General features: G+C 37.3%; 1 protein-coding gene across 1 annotated transcript in view; it reads left to right on the forward strand.

Annotated features, from left to right (window-relative positions):
- LOC113677052 (uncharacterized) overlaps positions 1–26,553 on the forward strand; it is a 28,245-nt gene extending 1,692 nt beyond the window's left edge. The window contains exons 3-45 of the mRNA XM_089187514.1: positions 32–120; positions 367–443; positions 967–1,033; positions 1,947–2,032; positions 2,728–2,785; positions 2,919–2,985; positions 3,425–3,486; positions 3,634–3,738; positions 4,329–4,400; positions 4,772–4,941; positions 5,339–5,417; positions 6,114–6,195; positions 7,312–7,360; positions 7,792–7,879; positions 8,394–8,462; positions 9,073–9,174; positions 9,914–9,994; positions 10,115–10,168; positions 10,847–10,994; positions 11,647–11,931; positions 12,567–12,698; positions 13,198–13,367; positions 13,836–13,973; positions 14,235–14,301; positions 14,521–14,620; positions 15,287–15,394; positions 16,014–16,089; positions 16,564–16,653; positions 17,350–17,416; positions 17,769–17,951; positions 18,589–18,906; positions 19,443–19,646; positions 20,136–20,294; positions 20,718–20,938; positions 21,288–21,619; positions 22,047–22,241; positions 22,884–23,039; positions 23,190–23,488; positions 23,870–24,040; positions 24,792–24,983; positions 25,517–25,589; positions 26,148–26,290; positions 26,430–26,553. Of these exons, the coding sequence (XP_089043640.1) occupies positions 32–120; positions 367–443; positions 967–1,033; positions 1,947–2,032; positions 2,728–2,785; positions 2,919–2,985; positions 3,425–3,486; positions 3,634–3,738; positions 4,329–4,400; positions 4,772–4,941; positions 5,339–5,417; positions 6,114–6,195; positions 7,312–7,360; positions 7,792–7,879; positions 8,394–8,462; positions 9,073–9,174; positions 9,914–9,994; positions 10,115–10,168; positions 10,847–10,994; positions 11,647–11,931; positions 12,567–12,698; positions 13,198–13,367; positions 13,836–13,973; positions 14,235–14,301; positions 14,521–14,620; positions 15,287–15,394; positions 16,014–16,089; positions 16,564–16,653; positions 17,350–17,416; positions 17,769–17,951; positions 18,589–18,906; positions 19,443–19,646; positions 20,136–20,294; positions 20,718–20,938; positions 21,288–21,619; positions 22,047–22,241; positions 22,884–23,039; positions 23,190–23,488; positions 23,870–24,040; positions 24,792–24,983; positions 25,517–25,589; positions 26,148–26,290; positions 26,430–26,446 (5,501 nt within the window). The 3' untranslated portion in view covers positions 26,447–26,553. The remainder of the gene's footprint in view (positions 1–31; positions 121–366; positions 444–966; positions 1,034–1,946; positions 2,033–2,727; positions 2,786–2,918; positions 2,986–3,424; positions 3,487–3,633; positions 3,739–4,328; positions 4,401–4,771; positions 4,942–5,338; positions 5,418–6,113; positions 6,196–7,311; positions 7,361–7,791; positions 7,880–8,393; positions 8,463–9,072; positions 9,175–9,913; positions 9,995–10,114; positions 10,169–10,846; positions 10,995–11,646; positions 11,932–12,566; positions 12,699–13,197; positions 13,368–13,835; positions 13,974–14,234; positions 14,302–14,520; positions 14,621–15,286; positions 15,395–16,013; positions 16,090–16,563; positions 16,654–17,349; positions 17,417–17,768; positions 17,952–18,588; positions 18,907–19,442; positions 19,647–20,135; positions 20,295–20,717; positions 20,939–21,287; positions 21,620–22,046; positions 22,242–22,883; positions 23,040–23,189; positions 23,489–23,869; positions 24,041–24,791; positions 24,984–25,516; positions 25,590–26,147; positions 26,291–26,429) is intronic.
- The last annotated feature ends 550 nt before the right edge of the window (positions 26,554–27,103 follow it).

Here is a 27,103-nt window from a genome sequence, read left to right on the forward strand (position 1 = left end):
ATTCTCTAACAAAGAAAATTTGGAATTGCAGACATGGCCTATCAAAGCGACTATCACATCACATTCCCGGAACGCGTGGATGGCAGGCGGGGAAAAAGGGATTTGTCAACATCTGAAAAGGTTTTTTTTAAGACAAACGCTTTTATAGTCGCTGAAATGTTTTTCTGAACGTAAGCTTTTGAATTCTCCGCTAGAGGGTTGAATTAAAACCATTGGTGTAATGCAAACCTGTTTGAAAAATGGACGGGGAAAAAGAATGGATAACCTGGCATTCAATTGGCTCCTATAAATCACTTTCGTCAACCAAGATTAACTGTTAATTATGCCAGCTCGGTAGACCTGGATGATGATGTTACTTTGTTTCAGGGAGTTCACGTGGATGACGCCTCCTATCGACTGAATACCCCTGACAAGGACTGGACCCTAGATATAAAACGAAATAAGTATGTTTGGTTTCATCATACGACTGACTTTTGACCAAAGTCTACTAATTTTCAAGATGTCTCTGTTTAGTGGAAAGTCGTTTGCATGTTGTAGGTTCACCTAGGCATTGATAAAAAAAACCTGATCATTTTCGTCGTGTAAGTGTTCTGGTTATCTCTTTTACTCGGTAGAGAGACTTCGTGACTTCAAATTTTTGAGAAAATCGATCTTGTCATCAAACTAGAGTACAATTTCAAAGATTAGGAATAAGGGGGAAATTTTAGGATATTCACAGTTCTGGTTTTCTTTTCTTGAAAAGATTGTAAACCACCACTGGGATATTAGCGAGAAATCATTGCTAACCAGTAACGTGGGCAGGTTTTTCCCTCTTTCTTGATAAGGGATGCTGAATGAAACGTTACAAAAAGTGACACTGGTCTCTAAAATCCGTCAATTTTTGGGTTATGATTCATTTATTTTTCTTCTTATTCTTTATGAGAGAGAGATAACCAGTCGTTTTGTTTTTCTTTGTTCATCTCATAGAGACCTTATTTCTCCATCATTTGTCGTTCGCACATTTGCTAGTGATGGTTCAGAAGTTATTCAAGAGGTAATTTGCAAAAAACTAATATTTTTGTTCAATATATATTGTTAAGAGCAGTGTTAAATCAAGTGTTGAAAGTAATCTGAGATTGCATTGTTTTTTCTACATTTCGCTCTGTGATTGGTCTAGAAAACTAGCGCCACCGTGTCAACCAATCAGATGCACTCCTAAAACCAATCACGACTTTGTCGCCCGCGTTTTCCCGGATGTTGGCTCAAAAATTTTTGTTATAAGTTTGTTTCTCCTCATTAACATGTAATTAGACTTACTTTGGCGCTGGCATGTTAAAAAAGTTTACCACAGGAATACCAGCAAACCAAACTACCTGGCAACCTAATGTAGTGCATGACGACTGGCTTTTGAATAGTTGAAAACTGTTGCCTGAGATTTAGAGTTTTACATTCCCTAACTGCCATCATTCCCTCCTTCCACTGTTGATCTGTGAATGCATATGTGCATAATCTCTAGAGTTTGATAATTTGGTTTTACCAAGTGAGTTGATAATGTAAACTGGCCACCGTAAAGTATTCAGCAGTTTCTAAGGTACATTGGCCAATTTAAATTATCAACTCATTTGATAAAACCAAATTGCCTATGGCCCCACAGTTTTTATATAATCTTACCCTTTTCATTTCTAAAATTTTTCGGTTTATACCAAAATCCTAACGCGAATGTTAGGGATGAAGAGGCCCCGCACGAAATTGAAGTGACAAACTCAAATTAACTAAGCTGCGTTTTGTATGATGCATAATCACTGTGTTGTCTTTCATCTATTGGCAAATTGTTTTTCACAAGAGAATCGCCGACGAAATCTATCGTGGACATTTAAGTTTTTTCTGTCTGCGTAAGTTATTAAGTGCTACACTCGTTAACCCGGTTCACCTTGAACATTTTGTATCTTTTTTTAAATCTTTTTCAGGGAGGTCCTGATCATTGTCATTATCAAGGGTCCATCCGAGGCCTAGCAGATTCAACCGTTGTGTTAAACACTTGTTCAGGACTGAGGTATTAAAAAAGCCCTCATTCATGAAAAATATTCCCAAGGTGCCTCGTAAAAATAGCTCAGCTTGTTACGCGATTTACTGAAACGCTGAGACAAACCGATAAAATAGTTGGGTAGTATAATCGTCCAGATCAGTATGGCGTGTGAAAGAACCGTTCTCAGTGTCAGCATATCACATCACATTCAAATGATTTTATAATGACGTACGCACTGGTTGTCGAAACGTTAACCGCTTTAAATAAAAACACTGCTTTAAAAGGAAAGCTAGCACAACAACCTTTTTTTTTGCGCTACAAAAACATCCAAGCGGTTAAAAAATTATGCATCGTGGTTTATCCATAAAATTAAATATTCCTTTCCTCTAAGGGATGAATGAAGTTAAAAGTACAACAGTGACCCATATTGAAGAACTCCGCGGTGATTTGCCGACACGAGTTTTATGGTTTTAATCAACGTACGTAGGCGTATGTGCCTTGTATAAAAAAAATTTATTAGACACTTTCACAAAGACACTTTCACGTCTGTTATTTTATTGTATTTTTTTAATACCGCATTTTAGCCATTAACTTTAACTAAACCTATGTAAGAGTCCAAAACAAAATAATTGGGGTCCCTTGATTAGACTATGATGACCACAAGAGACATGGACAAGTATAAAGGTGAATGAAGAAGAAATTTTACAATTTCTCCTAACCAGGGGGCTCGTAGATGATGGCAAAGATACATTTTATATTACACCTGAGTCTGGAGGAGAAGTAAGTCTAATTATCGAAATAAGAGTTTGATTTAATAACACACAGAATTTTACTGTTGATTCCTCTTCATGATTTCAAATTACCAGTTATAACCCCGCTTAGTAATTATATGCGTGATCGTATTTCACTGTAGGAAACTGGCGCCCACAAAATATTCCAAGCAAATGAAGACGAAGCCAAACACATCCTGGATAACTGCGGTAAGGCAATTCGCGGAAATAGAATTTTACCACAGAAAAAAAAAAGTGGAGCTCGCCATAAAGCATTTATTTTTCAAATACGTGGACTAATGTTTAGACAAGTTTTAACGACCATCTTTGTAACTCTTGTAAGTAAGTAAGAGATTTCTATGGTTTGAATAGCGTTCTTGTTTGACAAAATATTCTCTCACAACCTCTGCACGTAAAGCTGATGAGTACGGACGGATGCTTTGCCTCTATTCATTTCAGTGTGAAAGTCGATGTGCTTAAGCGTTCTATTAGCCAAGATTTGGCTCAGCCGTGAATGCAAAGACATAAGCACACTCAAAGAAAAGAGAAAAGTGTTTATTTTTACTTAGAAGACTCATGCAAACGTCCCGTAGACCTTTTCAATAAATTTGTTTCTAATATCAATTTTTGGTTTCTTTCTTTACTCCAGGAAACAAAGAAACTCATGCAGATTTGCATCAATCAGTGGAAAAGTCAGGTGCAATTTCTCGGGTAAGATATTGATAAGAATTTTTTCCTTAGGAATTTCTTCTTTTCATTTATACATCAACGATCTCGTGGATAAGAGGTAAGATTGAGAGAGAGGCAAAAACCGGAAACAGCATAATATATCATGATTTTTTTTTATGTTTTCATTAGATAAGACGAAGCATATCGGGCCACGTTGATGAATTCTACAAACCATTTTTGACAACAGATGAGACGAGATACAATGAGCTGTTATTGGTTGTAGATTTTGGAATGGTAAGTAATACGATAAATTTTGAGATTCGTAATGATCTCAGAGTAAAATTTATCCTCAAGTTCCCATGCATTTATTACAGGAAAGAACGTTATGTTACACTAATCGTTTGCACCTTATCAGTGGTTTTTATACTCTCCATACCGTTTCCCAGTCTTTCTCTACGGTCCTGAAAAGGGAATGTATCAAATAATCGTTTCCTTTATTCTCTTGACATTTATTTTTAATCGAGGGGTAAATTATGGGGAGAAAAAAGTTCTTAGTGTCTTTCAGGTTTAAAAGGTTAATTAACTTGATAGCATGATCAGGAAAGCAAGTTACCTGGTTTTCCATCACACCTTACTATGGTCGGGAAAGCAAAAAAATTCGTATGAACAATCTTGTAATATACGAAAGAGTTTGTCACATTTAAACTTTGTTTTGGTGACATTGAGGATATGGGATTTTATAGAAGATATGAAATTCATTTGGGGAGTAAAAGGGGCTAGATCCCTGTCTTAAAGAAGAATTCGTGATTTGTTAATTGCTCCGTAATTATTAGGTTCGGTACTTACTGAGGGTTTCCTTTTTTTTTTTGCTTTTAATTTTTTAGTACTTGAAACACAACAATGACACCAAAGTAATCACGGACCGAGTGATAACACTGGCAAACGCTGTTGATGCCGTGAGTAATCAGTTTCAGATACTGAGTGAATCACGACTTTCTGGTTACTTGTAATCACGAAAACAACTCTTGTCAATGATCTTGAATTACTCAGGCTGCGGCAGCCAGAACGGAAGTCACTATCGAAATCCAGAGAAAAATTGGCCTTTTAATAAACAACATACGGTCCAAATTCCAATTCGATCTGGAAACAGTGAACATGTTAAATTCCCATTCCAATTTTTATATTTTCCCATTCTCATTTTTCATTCCCTTTTAATATTCAACTATTTGGATATTTAATCACTTTCCTAGTCCCCACGGGAGAGCAGCAGCGAACAAATCAGTCTAATGGAATGTCTATCATGACTTCCCTATTTTTCTTTATTTAGATTTATCAGCGGATAAATATCAGGGTAGTCTTGAAAGCGTTGGAAATTTGGACGAATGGCGATCCTTTTGAGCGTCAAAAGAAAGGAGGACCTGACCTTGGTCGCTTTACTTCATATCGAAACGACCATTTAATAAAAAAATTTGCTCATGACAACGCACAGCTACTGAGGTAAGAAGATTTCGCATTTTAATAAATCAAAGATGAGAGAGAAGTTCGAAATACTTTTTGTTTCTTAAAAAAATATTGTAGTAGGGGAAATGTAGGGTCTACGATTAATTGTGGGAAGTTTCACTGATAAAACATTAATTGTTCATCGTACCAAGTCGAATATTAAGTACGAAACAATATAACTGATCACGGTTGTCATGGTTCTGCTAAGTTCCCTGACTAAATACCTAAGCTCCAAATTTGTTTAAGAAATATAGGATTACATGGATGACGCACAAAACACACAACTTCATTGGCTTCGGGCTCCAAAACTCGGACTGGTTTTACATGGACGAAAAAAATTTATCTTTAATCATTGGAGAAGTTGCATAGAGTTCCCTTCTTTTTTTCGTTTCAGCGAGTGGCGTTGGTCTGACTGTGCTGGCATGGCGTTCCTGTTTGGGATGTGTGGCTCTGTATCAACCGGTGTTAATAATGTAAGTTAAAAAGTGATCGACTTATTGCGAAAACTGATAACAGTGCTCTCTAATTAATTACGAATGAAAGTCAGTTTCATTGGAAGATCAACTCTCCAATGTGATTGGTTAACAACTTTCCGAAAACGATACATGCTTATTCGGTTTTTTTAATTTAAATCAAACAAAGTGAAATCAGATAGCCTCTCAAGCATAGGTGTCAAATACTGAGCAAACCATAAATCAGAGCTTCTTATAGAGAAGTTGAGTCAAGTTGTAGCAACAAAATTAAAAATAATGCTGTAAAGTAGTTGCCCCTTGTTCGACGTACCTCTTAAACAGATTCACCCAAAACTCTAGAGCTTGTCATGAGTGATTAATCTCCCTCGTCTCCTACAGCCCTAAACACCCTTGTTTACTATTTTCGCTGTTTGTAATTTCTATTAATAAAACCTAGACTGGTTGGATGTCTATGGTTATGTTTGGTTACCACAACTGGACGATATTTTCATAACATGTACAAGACACTGAAGAAAGCACTTCAGAGTCTTGACTCCTCACACTATTGGAAGCTGAACATTTATGATTATGCATAGATGCATTATCGTTTATGTAAACGTCTCTGTAGGAGGCTGATATTTTGGTCTAGTTAATCTTAACGGGCTTGATAGCTACATTAAGAGATCGAACTTAAGTTGTTTATTTTTACTTTCCAAGTGGGATTATGGAAGCATCATTGGTCCTTATGTAATACTGGCACATGAAATGGGTCACAACTTTGGATTCAGCCATGACGAAGGTAAGTGATACTGCCATAAACCTGCAAGACTCCTGGCCTTGAATAATAACACCACACACCAAATAAAAAGAAAAAGATTTATTGGAGTCGAACGTGCTTGATACTAAGAGTGTGGGTTGAAACTAAAACGAAAAAAAAGCAAAAAGGTTACAAGTTGCGACTAAGGTAAATTAGAGTAAAGAAATAACAAAACTGCTAAACGAGGACTGTGAAATACACTTACATTGTTTTGGCCAGAGAAAACTTCTGTAAAGAGGACTGCGAATAACGCGAAGAGGCTAGAAACAAACTAAACAGAACTGCGCTAAGCGCGGACCAAACTGAACTCACAAACTGTACTGACAAACTACGATATTCAAATACGCTAGAACATGCGGAAAATAAAACTATAGAAAGGCGCTAATGAAGATGAAACAGCACGGAAACGCTAACGAGAGCACGAAAACTGACAGAAAGAGATAAACACCTAAATTAACGCCAAAAAAGAAGACTAAACAAATGAACGAAAGGAAGTATAAACTAATTTGCGTACGCAAAGGAAAAACAAATTAGGCAAGAACGAATAATCAAAAAAAATGTTACACTTGGATCTAACAGTAAGAATGACGAGATACTTAGAAATCCTAGCCTTAACCTAAAGGTGAACAAGGTTCAGGTGGGATCTCTCAGCAACCATTAAAACCTCCCTAACTCTACTAGTTCGCTGTACTATCTCCAGATAACAAAATCTAAATTTCTTTCATGGTTTACTTTAGTTGTTCAGTTTTTCGATTACTAGTTCTTTCATTTCTCTATGTATTTTATTCGTGTTTAACACAAGCCCAAGTTGTTAACAACTTTGTTGCTGATATGGTTAACCTATTAAGGGAAAGGAACATAACTTATTATTTTAATCATTTTCCCCTACTTTAAAAGATCGTCAGTAAAACAAAACAGACGTGCAAAAGTTTTTTCTGTTTAAGATTTCTGTCATTTACTCCACTGAATACGTTAAAGTGACCTTATTACTTAATGAAGAGAAATTCTGAAAGCAAACTTACAAATGAATTCATCACAAAGTGATTGTTTACGGGATCATCTTCTCTTTCCCTCATTTGTAATGAACTCTTTTCCCAGGAAGCTGCAAGTGTTTGACCCCAAGAGGCTGCATCATGGGCGGTCACAAGTATGTGATATTTGCATAATAGATATGTGCACGCCATTTTGCAAGAAGAATCTTCAGCTTGGGCAATAAGAGCCAGCCGGAGGCCAATACATCTAACCTAAAACAAGCAGACTGCACGACTCAATAAGGAGCGTTGTGATTGGATGTCATGTAACCAAAACTAAACTGTAATTACAAGCAATGGCTATTATTGTGCAAATACTACAAAGTTACCAGTGACAAATCTTTCAGTACAGATACTGTAAATAGAGTTACTTTGACATAATTGAAGAATCAAATAAAATTGTGCAATGGACTGGGTCGATAATAAGCCAAAGAACACGAAAAATTTGAACGGAAATAATTCGTCCTTTCATGTAACCCTATCGGCAACTTTGGACTTAGAGATTGATGCTTGTTTATATCACAAATATATTAAATTTGATCCGCAGGGCCAGAGTTCCAGGATTTTCTAACTGTAGTATGACTTCACTTCAAAGACTCAATGATTGGTGCTTATATAACGTGCCAACACACCAGGTACATAATCTTATTTCAAGAAGGAGTACTTACTATGGTAACAGATGTATCAAATATTGTGCTAACTGAACTTCGTGGAAAAACATTCTTTTCATAAAGTATGCAACATAAATATTGATAATTAAACTATAGTTGTCCGACGTTTCGATGTTTAAACTATAGTTGTCCGACGTTTCGAGGTTGCTAGAACCGTCATCAAGGTAAAAATGAGAGTTTTTTCGCGGTGTAAATATAAATTGGTGGAACTAGAATAATAGACATTAATTCCACTCATTTATATTCATACCGCGATGAAACTCTCATTTTTTAACCTTAGTAATGAGGTCAGCAACATCGAAACGTCGGACAACTATAGTTTTATTATTTCGATTGAAGGTTTTCAGTAAATTGCTAATATGAATATTATTGGGTAATTATAGTCTTGTACCCTACAAAGCGTCGGTCACTTCATTTAGTGAAATCATTTCATAGAAACAAGGCTGTTTCATTTTCGTTTGATTTTCTCGTTTTCAAGTCTTATAACAGTTATTGTGGGAATGGAATCCGTGAAGAAGGAGAAGAATGTGATTGTGGCACTCCTGAGGTTTGTCATTGTTGTATTTGTACTAAATATTTCAGCTTTTATTTTTCCAACATTTGTTTTTATTTCTCAAACATAATTAAAGTCAAGTCAGGTCTCTTTGATCACACTTGTCTTAGAACTGGTTCAGAGATCTTGAGGGGAAATCACTGATCAAGGAACATGATCATGCTAACAAACTATTAACAATGTAAACAACGAGGTTACTATTAATTGTTTTCTGCTTCACTCAGTTAAAGAGAATTATCTACCATTCTCAGCCTCGTTGACTAAGCTTTCAGTCAGAGCTCCAGTAAGTCAAGTTATTGATTTTTTTTGCTAGTTTTCGGTCTGAACGGACGAGCGGCCGAATTTTTTAAAATTGGTATTGGTAAATTGGTATTGAAGAAGAGTGGAATACTGAGACCTTGTAATCGCTTAGGCAGAATGGATGCAAATTATGACTTGACTAGTCATAAATTGCAAGTGAATTTTTTTTAACTTAGGTACCTTATACCACTCAAGAGTTTTTAAATCAAAACAATAATCAATTTTCATAATTAAGTCTTACTTCGACGATAGCAAAGACGGAGCCTTTTGCGAGAATTTAATAAATATTGATTAATTTCCTCAGATGTGTCAGATCAAGGATTCTTGTTGTGAGCCTCACAACTGTGTTCTTAAAAAGGAATCGCAGTGCAGTGACCTACACCATTCATGCTGCGAGAACTGCCTGGTAGTGTAATGTAGAATCATAATCCATTTAATTCATTTAAATAAGTTTGCTGAGAAGTAATTTGATGAAGGAGCACCATAAATACCTCTGAGAACTTCCTAAGCGCGAGCATCGTTGGTTGGAGAGCTTTAACTCTCAGCCGATTTTGTGAATCGTTGTCGGCTGATTCAAGGAATCAAATGATAACGGGAGGACAGTGCTAGAAAAAGTTTAACAAAAGATGAAAGAAATATTTTTTAAGGAAAAAAACGCCCCCAGAACCTTATGAAAACTTTCACCCCAGCACGTGCCTTCCACATCTCTTTTCCCATCGCCAAAACTCGATAAATTAGTAGAACCGGGATAAGGAATTACACATGAAAATTATGACCTTGGCAAGTTTGCCTATAATGGACAACCAGTCTCAATTTGGCTTAAAGAACATAAATGCTTTAGAAATTCTTTTTCAGAAGTGGAACAGATTTTAAAAAAAGCGTTAAGGCATTTTTTCCCTTTTTTTTTGTCAGTGGTAAGTTGTCTGTAAGTCACTAGTCTAGCGATTCCGGAATTGAGATGTTCACTTGAGAATGAAGCCTGTATAATATGCTGCAGTTTCACAGCATATTATATTTTTCTTCTGAGGGACTATTCTCTTTTCGAAACTATTTAAAGAAGAAGTTTAAAAATAACACCATGAGAGTGCCGCACCAAGTTAACGGGGTGGATGTAAACATCATACTCTCTCAATCATTCCTTTTAGTACAAGAAACAAGGATCGTTGTGTCGTGGAGTCAAAACAGATTGTGATGTTCCGGAATACTGCACTGGTAATTCTCGGGATGTAAGTATAGCTCTAACAAATGAACTCAGTATTAATGATTTTGTACCACATTAATGACTGACCATGCAATTGCTTCATAAATGAAGCACTAAAACAAGAAATTCCATGTTTTGTTTTCAGTGTCCAGGAGATTCCTACATAATTGATGGATACCCTTGCAATCGAACTAAAACAGTGAGTGAACCCAGTCGCCTTTGCATAACGAGTATGACATGTGAAACAGTATTTTTGATCCTGCATCGGTTGATTGCTAATTCACACTGACCGCTAGGAGAGGTGAAAGATTAGAGATGAGCAACAGGGGTTACATCAAAGTCCTACTGCTCTTTTTCGATAGAAGCACTTTGCCAGCATTGGGGCTAAATTGAAGCCCACTTAAAAGTTGTGTATGTCGCTGATTTGCTTTCAGTGCTGTTCTTTCAGAAGAATATCAAAATATATTACAGCGAATGGTCGATGAGATAGTGTTTTGATTGACAACGCCTTCACTTCTTTTCAAAAATTACATGGAAATAGATAGTGCATAGCAATTAGCTAGTGGGCAGAAATCTACTACTCATTAGAGGTTAAAAAAAATTGTGGTTATCAAATGGTCATTTGAGGATGTGGTCTTTTTTGAAACATACCTGCACTGAAAGCTATTAGAGATACCTTCAGCTTTACATTTACGACACTTTTTAAATCACTGTTTCTCCTTTAACTCGTTTAGTCTGACACGTATAGAACGATATCTTTTTCAGTGCTCTTCATGAAAGTACTGCATCGCTATGCAAACATTGTTTACTGATGTGAGCAGCTAGTGGTAGTGCATATATTTACTATTACAATTAATTAATTTGTATTTTTATTAAGATTATACAAGGAAACACCAACTATTTTAGTGTGAACCACAGAACCCTGAATCCAAGAGTCAGCGCTCGATATCTTCGTATCAATCCTCAGTACTGGAATGGCTGGCCTTGTCTAAGAACGGAGTTTCTGGGGTGTTCAGCGGGTGAAGGTAAATGTCATGTCATATTGTAGGGAAAAATTTTTTAATTTAATTTCTGGCCATATTTGACTGTGCTTTGAAATAGGTTAAATTTTCTTTTATTTCCTTTTAACTTTTATTTTAATTCCATAGAAAAACTTGGTTTTGAAATCCTCGTTGCTTGCTGAAATCTGTTTTGAAAAATGAGAATGTATGAAAAAATAAAGTATAATTTGTAGGAAGTTGAGTGAAAAGACAAGACTCATGCCTATGGCTTTATTGTTATTAAAGGAAAAATGTTTAATTTTGTTTCCATTTGTAGGAAAAGCGTTTCTAAGAAAAGGGTTGGGAAATATAGAAGAAACCATTGGAAAAATTAAGAGCCAAATTTAGACTTTCAACAAAAGTCACCACAAGAATTTTGTAACTCTGGGGTACTTTTGGAAATTTTGATTTAAAAATCCTCCTTAAACATTTCAGGAAATTGAGACAGTAGCAGAAAGTATCATTCCGTGAATTGCTTGGATCATGTTAATTTATCGTTAATGAATGTGGCAACAATGCATAGAGGAATTTTGGGGTGAAATCACTTGTATTGCTTTGGCTTTGCGTTTACGGAATATATCAACCTCATGAAACTCTCATTAATTTAGTTTAAAGTTAATTTGTTTTGTTTCCACAGTTAGTCCAACTGCCGCAACTCCTCTTAAGTCATACGGTCTGGATCTTTGTCTCACTCCATCAAACCAGTCTTGCTCGCCAAATGACAACGACCGCTTAATATACAGACCTGGAGGTCTGTGCTCAGAAAGTCATTTCCAATTTACACTTGATGCAGACGGAGTGTTACGTCATAATTGCAGTGGTAAAATGGTGTGTCCCGAGAATGGCGGCACTGGTAATGGTGTGAAGATTGTTGTTAGCAGTACGTGCAAAACAGAAGATTCGAAATTTAAGCGGACATCAGGTTTGATGTAATTTCGCTCCTTGATTTCGTAAATTACTGTGTATGCATTCAGTCAAAGGGCTCTTTAGAGAGGTGGGCTTGTTAAAAGTTCACTGGGGTCCGGAATATGCGTCTCTGAGTATTTCTGACCGACTGGTAAAGGCTTTGAGATATAAACAGAATCCACTCACCGCTAACCCCTGTTCACTTGAGCACAACACTACTCTCTCAAACCTGACTGACTCTTGTTCATCTTATATTGTCCAAAATCTGGGAAAGATAAATGGAAATTGGGAAGAATTTTTTTTTCTTTTAATGATGGAAAAGGCTTTTGACTTTTGCAAGTAAGTGTAGTCAGAGATAACACCGAAAAATGTATATCCTTTGGAAGGCACTCTAACACGACGTTTTTTTTTTGTTTTCTACGGTCTTGCTACTTACAGCAACAGCACTTCATCAGATTGGAAGATATTGAGCAACCTAAATCGAATATAAATTAACTCTTATATAAGTCCTTAATACAATGTAAATACGTTTGGAAATGATTCGCTCGTCTTCTCACAACGTAATTAATATATAGTCATTGTGTTCATTTCTAACGTTACAGTACACTTATCTGTCTTTTAAACAAAGTGTTTAAACTACTTTTTCGACAGGACGGTCTCTGAAGCATCTAAATACCGGGAAATGTATCCATACATATGGAGCTTGGCCTAGCGTCGACAGACACATGGTATTGTGGTCAGGATGCGATGAACGACGGCTGGAACTATGGTTTGCAAAGCAAGGTAATTTATGTTGGTGAAACATAAAGCTGAACAGTGTGTAAAAACTTCAATGTAGAGTTACGAATTATTTTAATGCAACATGTACATGAGCTTTCTTATCCGATAGATTATTTATCAAAATCCAAATTAACAACAGAGAAGTAACTGAGGCGGTTTTAATGGCCAAGTAATCAACCATTCTTTCCGTAAAATTCTAAGAGGGGCACAAATACGCTCGATTCACAAGGAACATAGCCTATCGGACAAATCACATTAAAAAAAAAAGATGACACAGCATGATAAGTTTGTTTGTTAAGCACGTGCACAAGGTTGCATAACATAGCGGGCTCCATTAAAGGAAAGTAAAGATGGCGAAAGCTTTTCTTAAATAAAGCCCAAGATTTCGGGTGATAATCTATTTGTTTTGCTAGGGACAACAAGTTTACTATAACCTTTGGTAATGGTTAGCGAGATACGATCGAAACGCGCTCAATTGAAATTAAATATACCTTATTTATAGAGTGTGTGGACCCTCTCGGAATGCAGAGCGGTGATATTAAAGACAGCCAGATCACTGCGTCTTCATCCAGACCAGCAGATCTCCCGCATTATGGCAGGCTGCATAACGGAAAGTACTGGTGTGCCAAAGAGAAAAACAAAAACGAGTACATACAGATTGATTTTGGACAGGTATCTCCAATCTCTAATATGTTATATTATGAGCCTTCTGTATAAAGTGCTACAGAGAAGACCTTACCTCGCGGTCATTGTAGCAAGAAAGCCTCAATCGTAGTCTTAATTTTTTTTTAATGCTTTTACAGTCACTTTTCTTTTCTTTTTTTACAGTCCCCTTTTTAATTATCATTTAAGATTTTTTTCTGTTTTTTTCCTTAAATTTGGTGATAGTTTGCTGCGAAAAAAAAGTGAATCATTACAGTGTCACATGTTTTAAGAGAGAAAGCAGAATATAAGAGAAAACATGAAAGACCAAAAATAGTTTCACAGTTTCCATGTGTTTGAGTTTGTGAGTGATTTGCGTACAGTTGAAGTTCAAAAACGAGTTAGTGATGACATGTCCTGTAGTAAGTGTTTCTGAATCATGAGAAGTCAACTCTCCGTATCATGTTTCTAACTTTTGGCCGATTTTTCTTTTTGTAGGTACGAACGGTGAGCAAAATTTTGATACAGGGACGTGGAAACTGGTACGACTGGGTGACTGGCTTCTACTTGTTCCTCAGCAATGATGGTCAGCGGTGGACTGGTTATTCAGAGAGTGGAGACAAACAACATTCTAATGTAAGGGAAATATTTGAAACGGTGATTTTAAATGTGACTTTACACCGTTAGGTTCTTATTGACATTTTTCCTTGTTTTAAAACCGATTCAGTAAAGAGAATATTCGCTCGTTTGGTTCGAAGACTTGGTATGAAACAAAAGAGAAGGCCGGGAAAAGTGAACATTTTGATTCGTTTATTCGCGATAAAAGATAGCGAACATGTGCACCTGTCAGGAAAACTTCTCTAAATCCACTGACTTACACAACTATTGTCGTTTCAGTCGCATTGCTACCAAGGAAAATGCAGCGAAATTCACGAAACTCAGTGCAAAGACTTGTGGGGAGCAAGTAAGTTTGAATAAACGTTCTTATTATTTAGACATGACTTAATGCCTTTATAATTAAACTGCGTCCAGTCAACAACTGAAAGCGATTATCCTCTAAACAGTTGTATCTTTAAGTTATAGATACTCAGCCACCTCAAGTTGCTTTATCTAAGGTCATGAAAGAGACATTTACCTGAGCTTCTAATACTTTACTTGTAACCCAAATCAATTAATTTTTTAGCCGCCAATAATGCCGACCAAGGATGTTATGATAAACTAAACACTGAAGCTGCTGGATTTGGCACATGTGATCCAGTTACAAATGCATCATGCGCTGCAAGGTACAAGCCCACAATGCAAGTTTGGAAGAATAATCACCCAGTGGACTTAAAAGATATCTTTTTCAGGGAGTTTTAAAACGAAGTACAATCTTTCATCTCACAACATAGTCACTTTGTATATGGACCGCGACGTTTCGACTACATACTGCTTATTCAGGCGATAAAGTCGATTTAGTACGCGTTACCTTATAAACTGTTCTTCTCAGTTGTTATTCGTTGGAATTCCACAGCTGATACTAGCGCATTTCGTCAAAAGGTTCCTTCAGTGGTCCGCGGTCGAACGGCCCTTGACCTGTTGTGTCTCTTGATCGTCAGTATCCATACTTCCGGGATTTCTATTCCATTGTCCCTCTTGATGTTGCTAGGGTGAAGTCCTGGAAGTTTATTTGGGCAATTTGCCTTTCCTTATAATCATTCTATTTTTGATAAACCAACCAGAAAGAGAAGGACGTAGGTATGCCTTAAATGCTATGATTGCTTTTATACGTATCTGGATCCCTAAGGTGTTTCAGTATGCAAACATTTCAAACTTCTTAATTCATACAAGTTCATGTCTCTCTCCTTTCCTTAATTTGAAAATTACTTTTTGTGGCGACCACTGATATGCAATTTGCCGAAAATATTCATTGTGCAAACGTTAATGAGTTTCCTTAATTTTTTTCTTAGTAACGTGTTATGCGGTCAGCTTCAATGTGAAGACAGCAGAGATAAACCTGTTGTTGACTACGGATGGACGTACACCAAGATAAGTTTAGATAATGGGAAACAATGCAGGTATTAAAGTATGTTCAAAACCCCATGCGAAAAAGTACAAATGTGTTCTCTATTTTTTTCTTAATTTAATCAATTTGGATACTTCGAAAAGTGTTCAAGGAGAAGTTAAAAAACGTGTGGAAAACATGGGAAACCATGCCTACGGACATTATCAAGGGAAAGAAATATATATCTATCGAAAGAATTCGTATTTTAAGTCAAGATGGCACGTTGTGGTTCGTTCGCTGAACTCCAGATCCACCCTCCTTCGGTACCACTGACTTATAAGAAAACCGATGGAAATACTGTTGATATGGGTGGTTGTGATAATAACGAGAAAGGTGGGGTAGGGGGTGGGGGTGGGGGTAACTTGCGATGAACCATTTTGCCAGCCTCGAGGAAGTAGGAATATTCCTAGTCGCTTCATGTTAAGGAAAACGGGATAGGCCGTGGAGATGCGAACTATTTAAGAGTCTTTTCACCCCACTCTTTAATATTTGAAAGGTATACGTTCCGATTGCTATGAAAAATGATTTGTGTAAAAAGAGTAAGACTTATCGCCACAAAACAAAAATTCTTGGAAAAAAAAGCGTGGGCTCTTGGACAGTGTGACAGCCTAATGTATTCTTTCTTCCCACAGTGCTGCAACCTTAAAATCTATAGATGACCTCGGTGAGGGAATGGTTAGAGAAGGGACAAAATGTGGAGATGATAAGGTACCGTGAATAAAAATTTACTCTTCCTATCCCACGAATGGCAGAAATGAGCATTTCCTTCTTGTGATAGGAATAAATTGTGGAGAAAATGGTAACGAGGAGATAGAAAAAACATCAATCAACGATTTTAAATTCAACACCAATAATGTAGAGGCCAAAAATGTAAAAAGTTTGGCAGACAATAGTGAAAATTTTATCGAGATCTTTAGAGTGTCTATTCGGCTGTTCTTTCGTAAAGTACGAATTTCCTTCTGAGTTTAAAAACAATACCGATTTTTTTCCTTTCACTTGAAGCCAGTGATCTATCAAAGCCGTTTAGGCCAACACTGATACCTGAAACTCCAAATTATAAAATAGAATTACATTAGTATACAATTCCAACTTTTATGAGGCAAATACCTCTCAAGATTATTTTATGATTTTCTACAAGTTAAGGTAACAAAGAATTTTGTTGAATTTTGTATTTTGTTACAGATGTGTATAAATTACAAGTGTCAGTCATTTGATTCTCTCGACATTGGCAATTGTCCGGTGGCAAATAACAAGGAGTGTGGTGGAAGAGGAGTAAGTCAATAATTAAGGCTAATTTTTCAAATCCATGATACCTGAATTGACCTTCAAAATCCTTCAGCATACTTGTTACTTTTCGTTCATTTTGCCGTTGTTGTAATTGTTTACTCTAATTGTCGATTCACTCATTGAAGTCTTTATTTTTCGAAAGTATTTCTCTAATATCGTGACATGTCTCTCTCAAAGGTTTTTTTTGACGTCTTCTGTACATGCATTTGCATTCAAAATCCGCGTTTCACCACACCGCCTTTCTTCCAGAAGCTTTTTCATTTAATGATATCGGTGTCTTAATTTAAAGTGCCACTAAGTTATTTATAAAGTTAGAGGAGATACTATGCACTAATATGGTTTCCTCGTCAGAAATAAACTTGATATGATAAGCTTTGCTGGCTCTTCAGATCAGTTTAGATGTCTATCCCCAGTTGATGCCAAAAAAGAAACAAACAAATAAACGAAGAAGCAAACGAGAAAAAGAAAGAACAAAACAATTTTTAACAAAACAACTGAAACCCAAAAAATTAAGAAGGTGCGTGTAGTCGATATTTTAATCAAAAAGGAGAAGCGGCAGTAGAGCTGAATCTCAATGCTATGCAAAAACCCTGTCTTTGTTTATTATTTATGCATTCCAACATTTGGCCAAACAACATTTTGTTCGATAGACTGTATCTAACTCATCATTCTTTTATTTAGGTTTGCACTAACAAAAAGTTGTGTCATTGTGAGGGAGGATTTGATTCTAAAGACGGTTGCGCATCGGGTAAGAGATAATTAGAGAATTCAGGAAAGTAAGGGAGGTACTTCACGACAATTTATTCTCAGTTAGGTTTAAGCGTTTTAAAAAAAGCCCTAAATGGAGGTTGCTAATGGTATTTTTGTGAAGGGGAAGTCTTTTCATTTTCGTAGAATTCAGGAAAATAAGGGAGCTTCCTTACGACAATTATCTATAGTTAGGTTTCAGCGTTTAGAAAAAAAGCCTTTGATACAGGTTGCTGATGGAATTTTTGTAAAGAGGAAGTATTTTCTTTAATCGTAGAATTCATCATTATCATTATAACTATTATGATTATATTTGTTTTTATTATTATAATCATTAAACTGACCCATTCCAGCTCTGGTACCTCGAGATGGAGCCTGGGGTGAGTGGTCGTCATGGACTGTGTGTGACAAGGGTTGTGATGGTGGAAAGAGAAGAAGACATCGGTTCTGTGACAATCCGTTCCCCCTACATGGAGGTGCTGACTGCCCCGGAGACCGACATGAAAAACAGGATTGTAATACACAAACCTGTCCGGGTGAGTTAAAAATTTTAAAGTATTTATTATTGATTTTTTTCTAGTTTCCCTTCTTTAATTTCACCTATTCTTTTACTTATGAACTGAAAACAGAATACCAAGTGATCTGTGAGGCTTATAACTAGTTCTTGAAACATGGATCGCAAATTTGGCTCGGCAAGGCTTTTTCAATTTTTCATTTCCTTTGCAAGAGAAATGTTTCATAAGTCGGAGTAGCATTAAATTCATGGGAGAAGGGAAAGGCTATGGGAGGGTTTTATTAGGAGAATTGCCCTCTCCTTTTTTTAAGACAGACAGAACAGTCGATCCCCTGAACGACTTATTAGGTATTCTTCGCTTACTGGAGGATATCTTTTAGATTATTAAAAGGCTGATTTTATCGAACGTTTTTACTTTTGCCTTTTCAAATTTGGTAAGTGTGTCTTAATTATTAGAGTAGAAAACAACACTAGAACACATAGGAGAACATTTCTTTTGAAAAGGAGTCTTGCATTGAGCTATTTCACTGGTAGCAGTTACATTACCTCCAATATTATTGTACTTCTCTCCTTGTATTTACTCTTAGGGCGATGTATGGAAAAAACACTTCTAGTAACATCATTTTGCTCAATGTTAAATTTTATTTTTTCTTATCCAGTGGTGATTTCATGCCATCACTTGCGTCAAGTGGGGGATGAACAGAATCATTACTATCCTGATGGTGTCTACAAGATTTACCCCACAGGCTCTCAGCCAATCATGGCGTACTGTGATATGTCGCGTGATGGTGGAGGATGGACACTATTGGTTACCAGTCATACTAACACCTGGACGGCACAGAATGTTAAATTGCGAAACGCGAACTCTCCAAAGTTGACTGATGATCACTCCATTCTGCAGTATGCAGACAGTATTAAGGATAATATTAACGTGGCAGGTTCTACGTTTGAGTATCGATTAGAGGCTCAAAGCCAAGGTAATTCAATGTATTCAGGGTACCTAAATTTCCGTCATGCAGGACAGGATAGGGTGGATGCAGAGTGAGCTTAGGAGGCCATAGTAAAAAAATATAATCCACAATGAGGGTCAGTAGTCATGCTGTCTACAAAGTGATCGCCATTCTAATTATCCATTTCGAAAAAAATTAGCAATAGAATGTAAGAGAAAGTATGCGATGCTCGCATAGAATCTCACTCCTACTCATTTATTTATTTGTAGAATTAAGCAACACTTGTAGAAACATGGTCATCTTGGCCATCATCACGAACGATGCTCATTGCCAAAACTTCCATCATTAACAATGTATAACATTTTCTTTGAGAGTCTTTTCAGCAACCCCTCTTTCCCTTTACGCGCCGAGGCTTATAATGGTACTTAGCTTTTATGTCGCACAGAGAGAAAGGCCGTACTTCAATTGTCCTGAAGAGAAGACTTTGAACACTTGTGCCGAAAATAAAACGTTAGTTTTACTGAGCGCATATTTCTCTCACCTTTATCTCTTTATTTTTGAAGATCGCTGGGGAGGTATCTGGGAGGCGCCCAGAGGTTTTACGTTCACAGCTGACAACAACAAACAGACGAATATTCAGCTGGTTAAGAAGTTTGACAATTGGGAATATTCAGACAGTGGGATTGAACAAAGAATGCCATGGATTTCTGATGCCAGGTTAACTACATCCCATCATGCCTATCGCAGCTGGTGGGGAACAATAACAGGTAAATAACCTTCAATCTATACTACACAAGCGATAACTCTCCTCTGTACAATTAGACAAGATCATTGTTTGTTGTTGTTGTTGTTTTTTTCTTTTTGGCAAACCCCATTTTTGAGATAGTCACGGAAATGACGTGGAAAACTTGGAGAAAAAGAGCTTTCTATAACGATACAGCTTTCCTTTTGCATGAGATTTGTTTTCTTCAAGCGTTTGATTTATGATTTCAATGGTTCCATAATTCATCAACCTTAATTCCTTTTTCACAATTTTTCGAAAAGAATAGAGTTAGTGAAATATCTTCCCCAGTCTCAATTTCTTGCTATCAAACCCTAACCAAAGTTTGTTATATTGTCCTTCGGGTCATTACCTAGAATCGAAACATTACATTTTTGGATTGAAAAGGGGTCAAAGGTAGGGAATGTCTTACTACTGGATCAAAACAAGACTTTTGTGGTTGAACTTCGTGCTTTAACTTGATTGATTTTTCAAGCGGACGCCAAGGAATACCACCCTGCACCTTGGATTGCTGGTCACCTTATGGAGAGTCAGCCATCATATATCTGGTACTGGATGAGAGAGGGACCTTTTAACATGCCTGGCTCCTGTAAAGAAGTGTTCTTCAGAGGATTGCTGACTAACCCTGTCTCAGGTAAGTCTTGATACGAATTACCGGGAAATCCAGTACTTGAAATTTCGTTCAATACTTTTGAGATTGTATTGCTTTTGTTTTCTTCACTACGATCGGTATTGTTCGAACAAATCCTGCCAACTCCTCAAGCAATAAAACACAAATTAGAACTAACGGCGTTACTCGTATTTTCGCATATTGGAGACCGTTTTAAATATTTTTAGATCTAACTCGTTTTGACAGTTGTTTCCGTTCTGGCTGGTTTTTACATGTACGTATGTGAATATCATTCAAATAAATACAAATAAAGAATTTTAAAATTACCTTCCTACTAACTCCCTTGTTCTTGTGTCTTAATATATATTTGGTCAAACTGATCACACCTCATTTAAATTTCACATGAAGAGTTAACTGCAGCTGCATTGAAATGTGTTTTTTTTTCAGATGGAGTTTTCGCAATTAAACCTCCTGGACAGCAAAAAGTTAAAACGTATTGTGATTTCACGACCGAAGGAGGACCCTGGACACTACTTGTGACAAGCAAGACCCACAGTGGGTGGAATAAAGACAACATGAAGAAAAGAAACTCAGACAAACCTTCTTTACAAGATGACTATTCCATACTGGGGCTTGCAGACGCCATAAAGGACTCTGACAAAGCTCAGGTAAGTCGTTAGATGTCTGAGCGGCTGAGGGGTGATTTAAAGTCAATACTTGGTAAATTTGTAGAAAATTATATGAATTGATGCCCATAAATAAATCACCCTAAGTGCTTTGTCCCTCAATTCTCCACTAAGTGTTGAAAGTAACTCGGAATTGCTTACGGTTTTCTTTCACTGTAACTAGTGATTTGCCTGTTAACCTTGTGCCGCCATCTCAACCAATGAGATTCAAAACTCTTGCCAGTCACCACTAAGCTAGTTTCCCCGTCATATCATGAGATCATGGAGTGGCAATTTTTTCGATTCCATCTTCCATAACTCGTCGTGTTTCTTCAACTTCGTCTTCAAGCAGGAATTCTTTCAATACCGAATTGAGGCAGACGGCAAAACCCGTTGGGGAGGGATCTGGGAAGCACCACGTGACTATACATTCCTATCTACGTGCGACAAACAAACCAAAGTAAAAATCGTAAAGAAGTTCGACTCGTGGGACGAGAACAGCAACTTGGGAAAGCGCATGCCCAGACTGGGATTATCTAAAGATCTGTTATTAAGCAGTGCGTCAACTGTGGATGAACCGTCAGGGTCCTTGGTGTATAACAGTGGCGCCAACTCCGCCTCGTATCTGGAGCAAGAGAAGCCAAACCCGAGTGTTGTGAGATACTGGATGAGAGAAGGAGCGAGGTGAATTTATGTTATGTGTATACGTAATCAGTGCAGACCACGATCTGAAATATATGTATGTATTTATATACATATTTTTTCCTGTCAGTTGTACACTTAGGGCTGTATTTACACTTTTCTTGGAGATTATCCATAGCAACTATGCTTGCCTGAATAAAATTCGACTTTTCGTCGCGATCAAATACAGTAATAATAGGAAAGATGTTCAAATTCAAGCTTTATGTTTTAAAGTTTTTCTGCGACCTCTAGTTACGAAAAAACCCCCAAAAAAAACACCGTTTTAGACAGGGGAACTATGTTTCCAGCTTAAAGGCCAGGATAAATTCGTGAAAGCGTTTCTTTATAACATCTCAAAGTTATCAAAATCTCAGATGTTATCGTGTTCATCGTCTATTGCAATAATTGAGAGTCATTTGTTTGTGGACAGGTTATCTTGCAACGATTTGAAATTACACGGAATGAGAGCTGGTAATAAGTATGGCGAGGATAGTTTCCAACTGATGAAAGTCAGTGATACCCAGTACCTCCCGGTCTACTGCGATATGACAACTGCTAAAGGAGGTTTCACTCTTATAGTGACGAGTGCTCACAACAATTGGACTCGGGCACAGGTCCCACACAGGTAATTGCATATTATACTTGCGTTCTTTAGACTAATCAGATACGAAGCTGAGGCCCAAAGTGACGTGTTCCTTGCAATGCGTTGGTGGTTGTTAAAGGGAAAGTGGAAATGCTCTTAGATCGCAAGAGAAGATGAAATGACGATAATGATAACAATAAAAACAATAATAATAAAGCTTTTCGCGCTCATTAGTTGGCTATTTCGGAAACGAATGGCTTGTACTATTAACCTCTTGCGGAGAAGAGACAAAATGGCGCTTAAAGAGTTTAAAATCCGACTATTTTTAATGTATCAACAGAAATAAACTAATTTTGGGGGATCTTTCCTTTATATGATACTGTACTGAAACAATTATTCACCCTATGGTAAGCGGAAGCCGCGGAACGGCAAATGTCTTCCACTAGTCCCATAATATAACAATATGGCAGGATTTGGCCAAATAATTTCTTAAAAATTTTTAATACCTTTCGTTTTAATATTGATAGCAGCGTCTTCTTGCCACTCCTAGTCTCGATATACATAGTAGATGCGTTTGAAAATTTATCTAAGTAAGCGCAAACGTTACACCGTTGGGAAAATAAAAGTATATGCTAAGTAAGAAAACCGATTGCGTTTTGTTGATATCTCTCCTTTCATTTCTAGAAATGCCCTTTATCCAGGACTGAATCGAGATTACTCCATCTTAGATTTAGCAGACAGTATTAAAAGCCTGAACAACAATGACACATTCCAGTACATGATGGATGCTCATTCTAGACGTCACTGGGGAGGGATTTTTGAAGCTCCTAAGTCCTACAGGTGGGAAAACAGTAGTAGGATTGTATTGGAATGAATACTTATATTCAAAGAAAATTTGCAATACCTTGTATTTTTTCCAAAATCGGAGGTATTTACGTACCCTAATTTATTCACACACTGTGTTTTTCATATTTCATTTGTTTATCAAAGCTTCATGGCATCGGATTCTTCGCAAACCCACGTCAACCTAACGAGGAAGTTTGACAATTGGGAGTATTCTTGGTGGAATTCATTAAACAAGAGAATGCCGTGGTTTGACGCCAAAGGAACTCACCACATGGCTCTGCTGACCACATCCGACAGCCCCACCTACTACCCGTCGGGTTCGATCATTTGGGGGGGCCCCGATCGGTTTCCGTCTGATTGGATTTGGGCTGGGGGGATGAGAAATCCTGGGGTTATCTGGTACTGGCTAAATGAGGATGACTGTGATGAGGATAGAAAACCAGGTATTACCGTAGATGCAGTAAAGACCCCTCCTTAGAAGCTCGATAAACTAGGCCGTTTCGTTTTATACTATCGCCTTCAGCACTGTCTCCTTTTTAACAGTCGAGTTTTGTTTTTTCGAGGGTGGATTAACCCAGGTTCGTAGATATCATTTTTGGCGTCCGACAGCTTATTCAGTCAAGAAAAGTTTTCATATGGACGCTCCGGTCCGATTTTAGGGAGATAAGGCTCGTTTTTTGATCTTTTTCAATAATTCATCAATTATGACTGAAATATCAATCCCTAAGATAGGCGTTTTGTTCAAATAGCTATATCTTTGGTTTTTGTGTGAAAAATAATTTCTTTTTACCCGTTGTATTTTTTAAATTTTTTTTGGAATTCAGTGGATGGCGGACTAACTGAATGGGGTGAATGGGGGAGATGTGACAAATTATGCGAACCTGGTAAGCATCGAAGGTACAGAACATGTACAAACCCCAGGCGACGTTGTGGCGGAAAACAGTGCGATCCAAGCATTCCTACACAAGACGAAGGGAACTGCTTTTATTGCCCTGGTAGGCGGTTTTTTATAATATGACCAGGAAATTTACTTTATTTAGTCGCTGGGAATGTTCATTGATTGCACTGTGGTATAAACCTTTACAATTCATTAAGTATTTTTGCTCGCACGCGATTGGTCTTAATGCATGACGTGATCAAATATGTCTTAGCTAAAACTACCACCTACTGAGCAAGGGAAAGGTTGAAAAGTTTACGCCTTGTGGTTAACAAGCTTTTCTCCTGTGGTCCAACTTCCCGCGTGGTTTATTAGCCGGTAAACCGATAGAAAGTGTGGTTGATTGGTTAATTAATTGCAAACAGGCTGGCCCATTTCAGCAGAAATATTTTTTAAATGGGGGCTTGTTTAAACAACCTAAATATGTAAATATCGTCTGTACGTATATTATCTGTACAGCTATTTTGAGAAAGGCTGTTGGTAAAAGAAAAAGTATAAAAGTGCACGTGACGACTTCAAAAGTTGTTGAGGGTTGTTTTATTGTCCCGCTTCCATGACTTCAGGATTCCTGTGAAACCTGAGAATATGTCTTCATAAGGACGAGCCATTACGGGTTTGATTAAATTTAAAAAAAATTCATTGATTACTGGATACGCAGAGTACCTTTCGACATTGTTACATGCACTTTTGTCCTTTTTTCCGACATCGTTTCTCGAAAAAGCGGTAAACGAATCCTCAACATAATTTAAGGACTGAAAGAGGTATCATTATTTTAATTATTATTGTAATTAGTAATTTTCTTTTTTCAGAAAGTGGAATACGAAGCTACGGTGACTTCTGTGTGGCCCCAAACGAAGGAGGTTGTTCTCCTCCTGATGGGAGTTATCTTATCTTTACGAAAAATGAAGGCACAGCTTGTAATGTGACCGATCAGATTTTTGTTCTTGACCAAGATGGCGTTATTCATCACAAATGCAGCAAGAAAGTAGTCTGTCCACAGGGTAATTAATTATTGTATCGTTAAGTTTTTTTTCTCGTTTTCCCGTGATTTGTTTTTGTAGTAGTCTTTGTTGGTTTTCCTTGTTGTGATGGTAATATAACTGAATTTTTATTATTCTTGTTTTCTCGTGAAGAAAAAAAGAAAACGAAGAAATAATTCTTTGACACTTTTAGCTAGCTTTCTCTGTTAACAACTATAATTCCGTGGAACTATTTCAGTTCTTTCCATTTCAATGTGAGGTGACCTGGAAGAGGGGAAGAACAGGAGATATATCGCTTTCAACGGTTCCAAATATTCCGCTGGTCTCAATTTGCGCTTCTCTGAAAATTGAGCAGTTTGGCCCAATCTTTTTAGTTAAGTCTTGAACAATCCACCTTTTCTTTAAACAACTTTGTTTGACTGTTTTTGTCTTAATTTGGGTTTTTTCTTTTTTGTCTCTTTTTTGGACAATAAGCCTGCTTGTTACAAAAAACTTAGGCATGAACAATCCCTTTTTTGAGACATTAAGTTTGTTTTCGTTTTTCATTTTTGTAGACAATAACCCTACTTACTACAAAAAACTCATGCTAAAAGATAAATGTGATCTGAGTATTTCTAAGCATATCAGGTATGTAATCAAATTATGATGTGCAGGCTGCAGCATAATGTCCACTTATGTCAGCCTCATATTTTCAAATATCATGCATGCTGGATTCATCCCTTTCCTACTTTTTCTCTCGTGGTACTTCTTTACTATGTAAAAATTTCGTGTGTTTGAACCATTTATTAACACGCTGAGGCATTTTTTAAACAGCTTGTATTAGGGACGTTGCATGTTTCTCTTCGAAAAACCTTTCTTTTAGGTACCGGTCATGACTTAGCCCCTAGGGGAGGGGGCTAAAATTTATAAAAAAAAATCTCCTCTATGGCTTTGTAATATTCTTTATGACCCCCCCCCCCTTCCTTCCCTCCCTCATTGTTGGCGACGACTGATCCCCCTTCTTTTCCCCCCTCAAAACCAGGGGATCCCCCGACAAGAAAAATCCGCCACCCCCCCCCCCCCCTCCCGCCCTGACGATATACAATGACTGGTGCCCAGATGGCCTAATGACATCGCAAAAGCATGTTTTTTTTTCGAGGGGAGCAATAGTTTTATTCGCGTCTATCATTTATTTTATCATGTCAGGTTGGCGGCTCATTATAACCTGAAGAATTTGAAGCACAATTTTTGCGTTCACCCAAACGGTGGATGGCCTGGGGAGGGAGTGCACTTGAATTACTGGCCAGGATGTGACGAGGAAAGGTTGAAACTCAACTTCTTTAAACTTGGTAAGACACTGACGGAAAGAAAAGTTCGAAGATTTTTAGACAGTGTGCGAATGATAGACAAGCAAACTCAATTTGACTCCCAGAGTGTATTCCACATTCGGAAAATTTTAAATAGTGATGATTCTCGTCGCTCTTGTAGGTGCACCATCGGCCTGAGTTCCAGTGGGGAGAAGAACTTATTCGCTTACTGGTGAAAAAAAGTGTATTAGCATAGCGATATGTTACAATCTAGATGATGGATAATAAAGACTCAAGTTACAAATTTTGCATTGTGAATATTTATTGAAAGTGACAAATAATGCTATCACACTGCCATTGCACATGCACCTTAAACATATGCCTCGGAAGGATGCATCCATATCTGCCACCTATCAAACTCTTTTTTTGTGAACCATCGCGTTCACTCCCAAACCTTGCCCATTCGCTATTTCAAGTTTTCTTCAACGAACTCGGCGATGGGGTTAAACACTTAGAAATTTAAGAGAAACCCTGGGAAGTCCTCTATCAGTTTGCAGAAAAAAAAACATTTTATTAGAGTTCTAAGAGTTCTGCAGGGAGAAAAAGTAGGTCTATTTTTCAAATGAAGCTTTTCCTTCCGAGGAGCCATTCAATTTACTTTGCAAAGACATTCTACGCAGCCAATATTGTGAAATATTTTTGTGAACTCTCTGCTTTGATTAACAACTCCGAACTTCCTGGGTCGAGCAGTTCTGCAGTTCGAAAGAACTGCAGACGTTTACCAAACAGAGAGAGAAACACGACAGAAAACTCCGTCACTTGCTCAGTAAGAGGTCTCCTGTTAATTCAGGCTCA

This window comes from Pocillopora damicornis, chromosome 11 (assembly GCF_964200805.1).
Source record: "Pocillopora damicornis chromosome 11, jaPocDami1.2, whole genome shotgun sequence".
Classification (NCBI taxonomy): Eukaryota; Metazoa; Cnidaria; class Anthozoa; order Scleractinia; family Pocilloporidae; genus Pocillopora; species Pocillopora damicornis.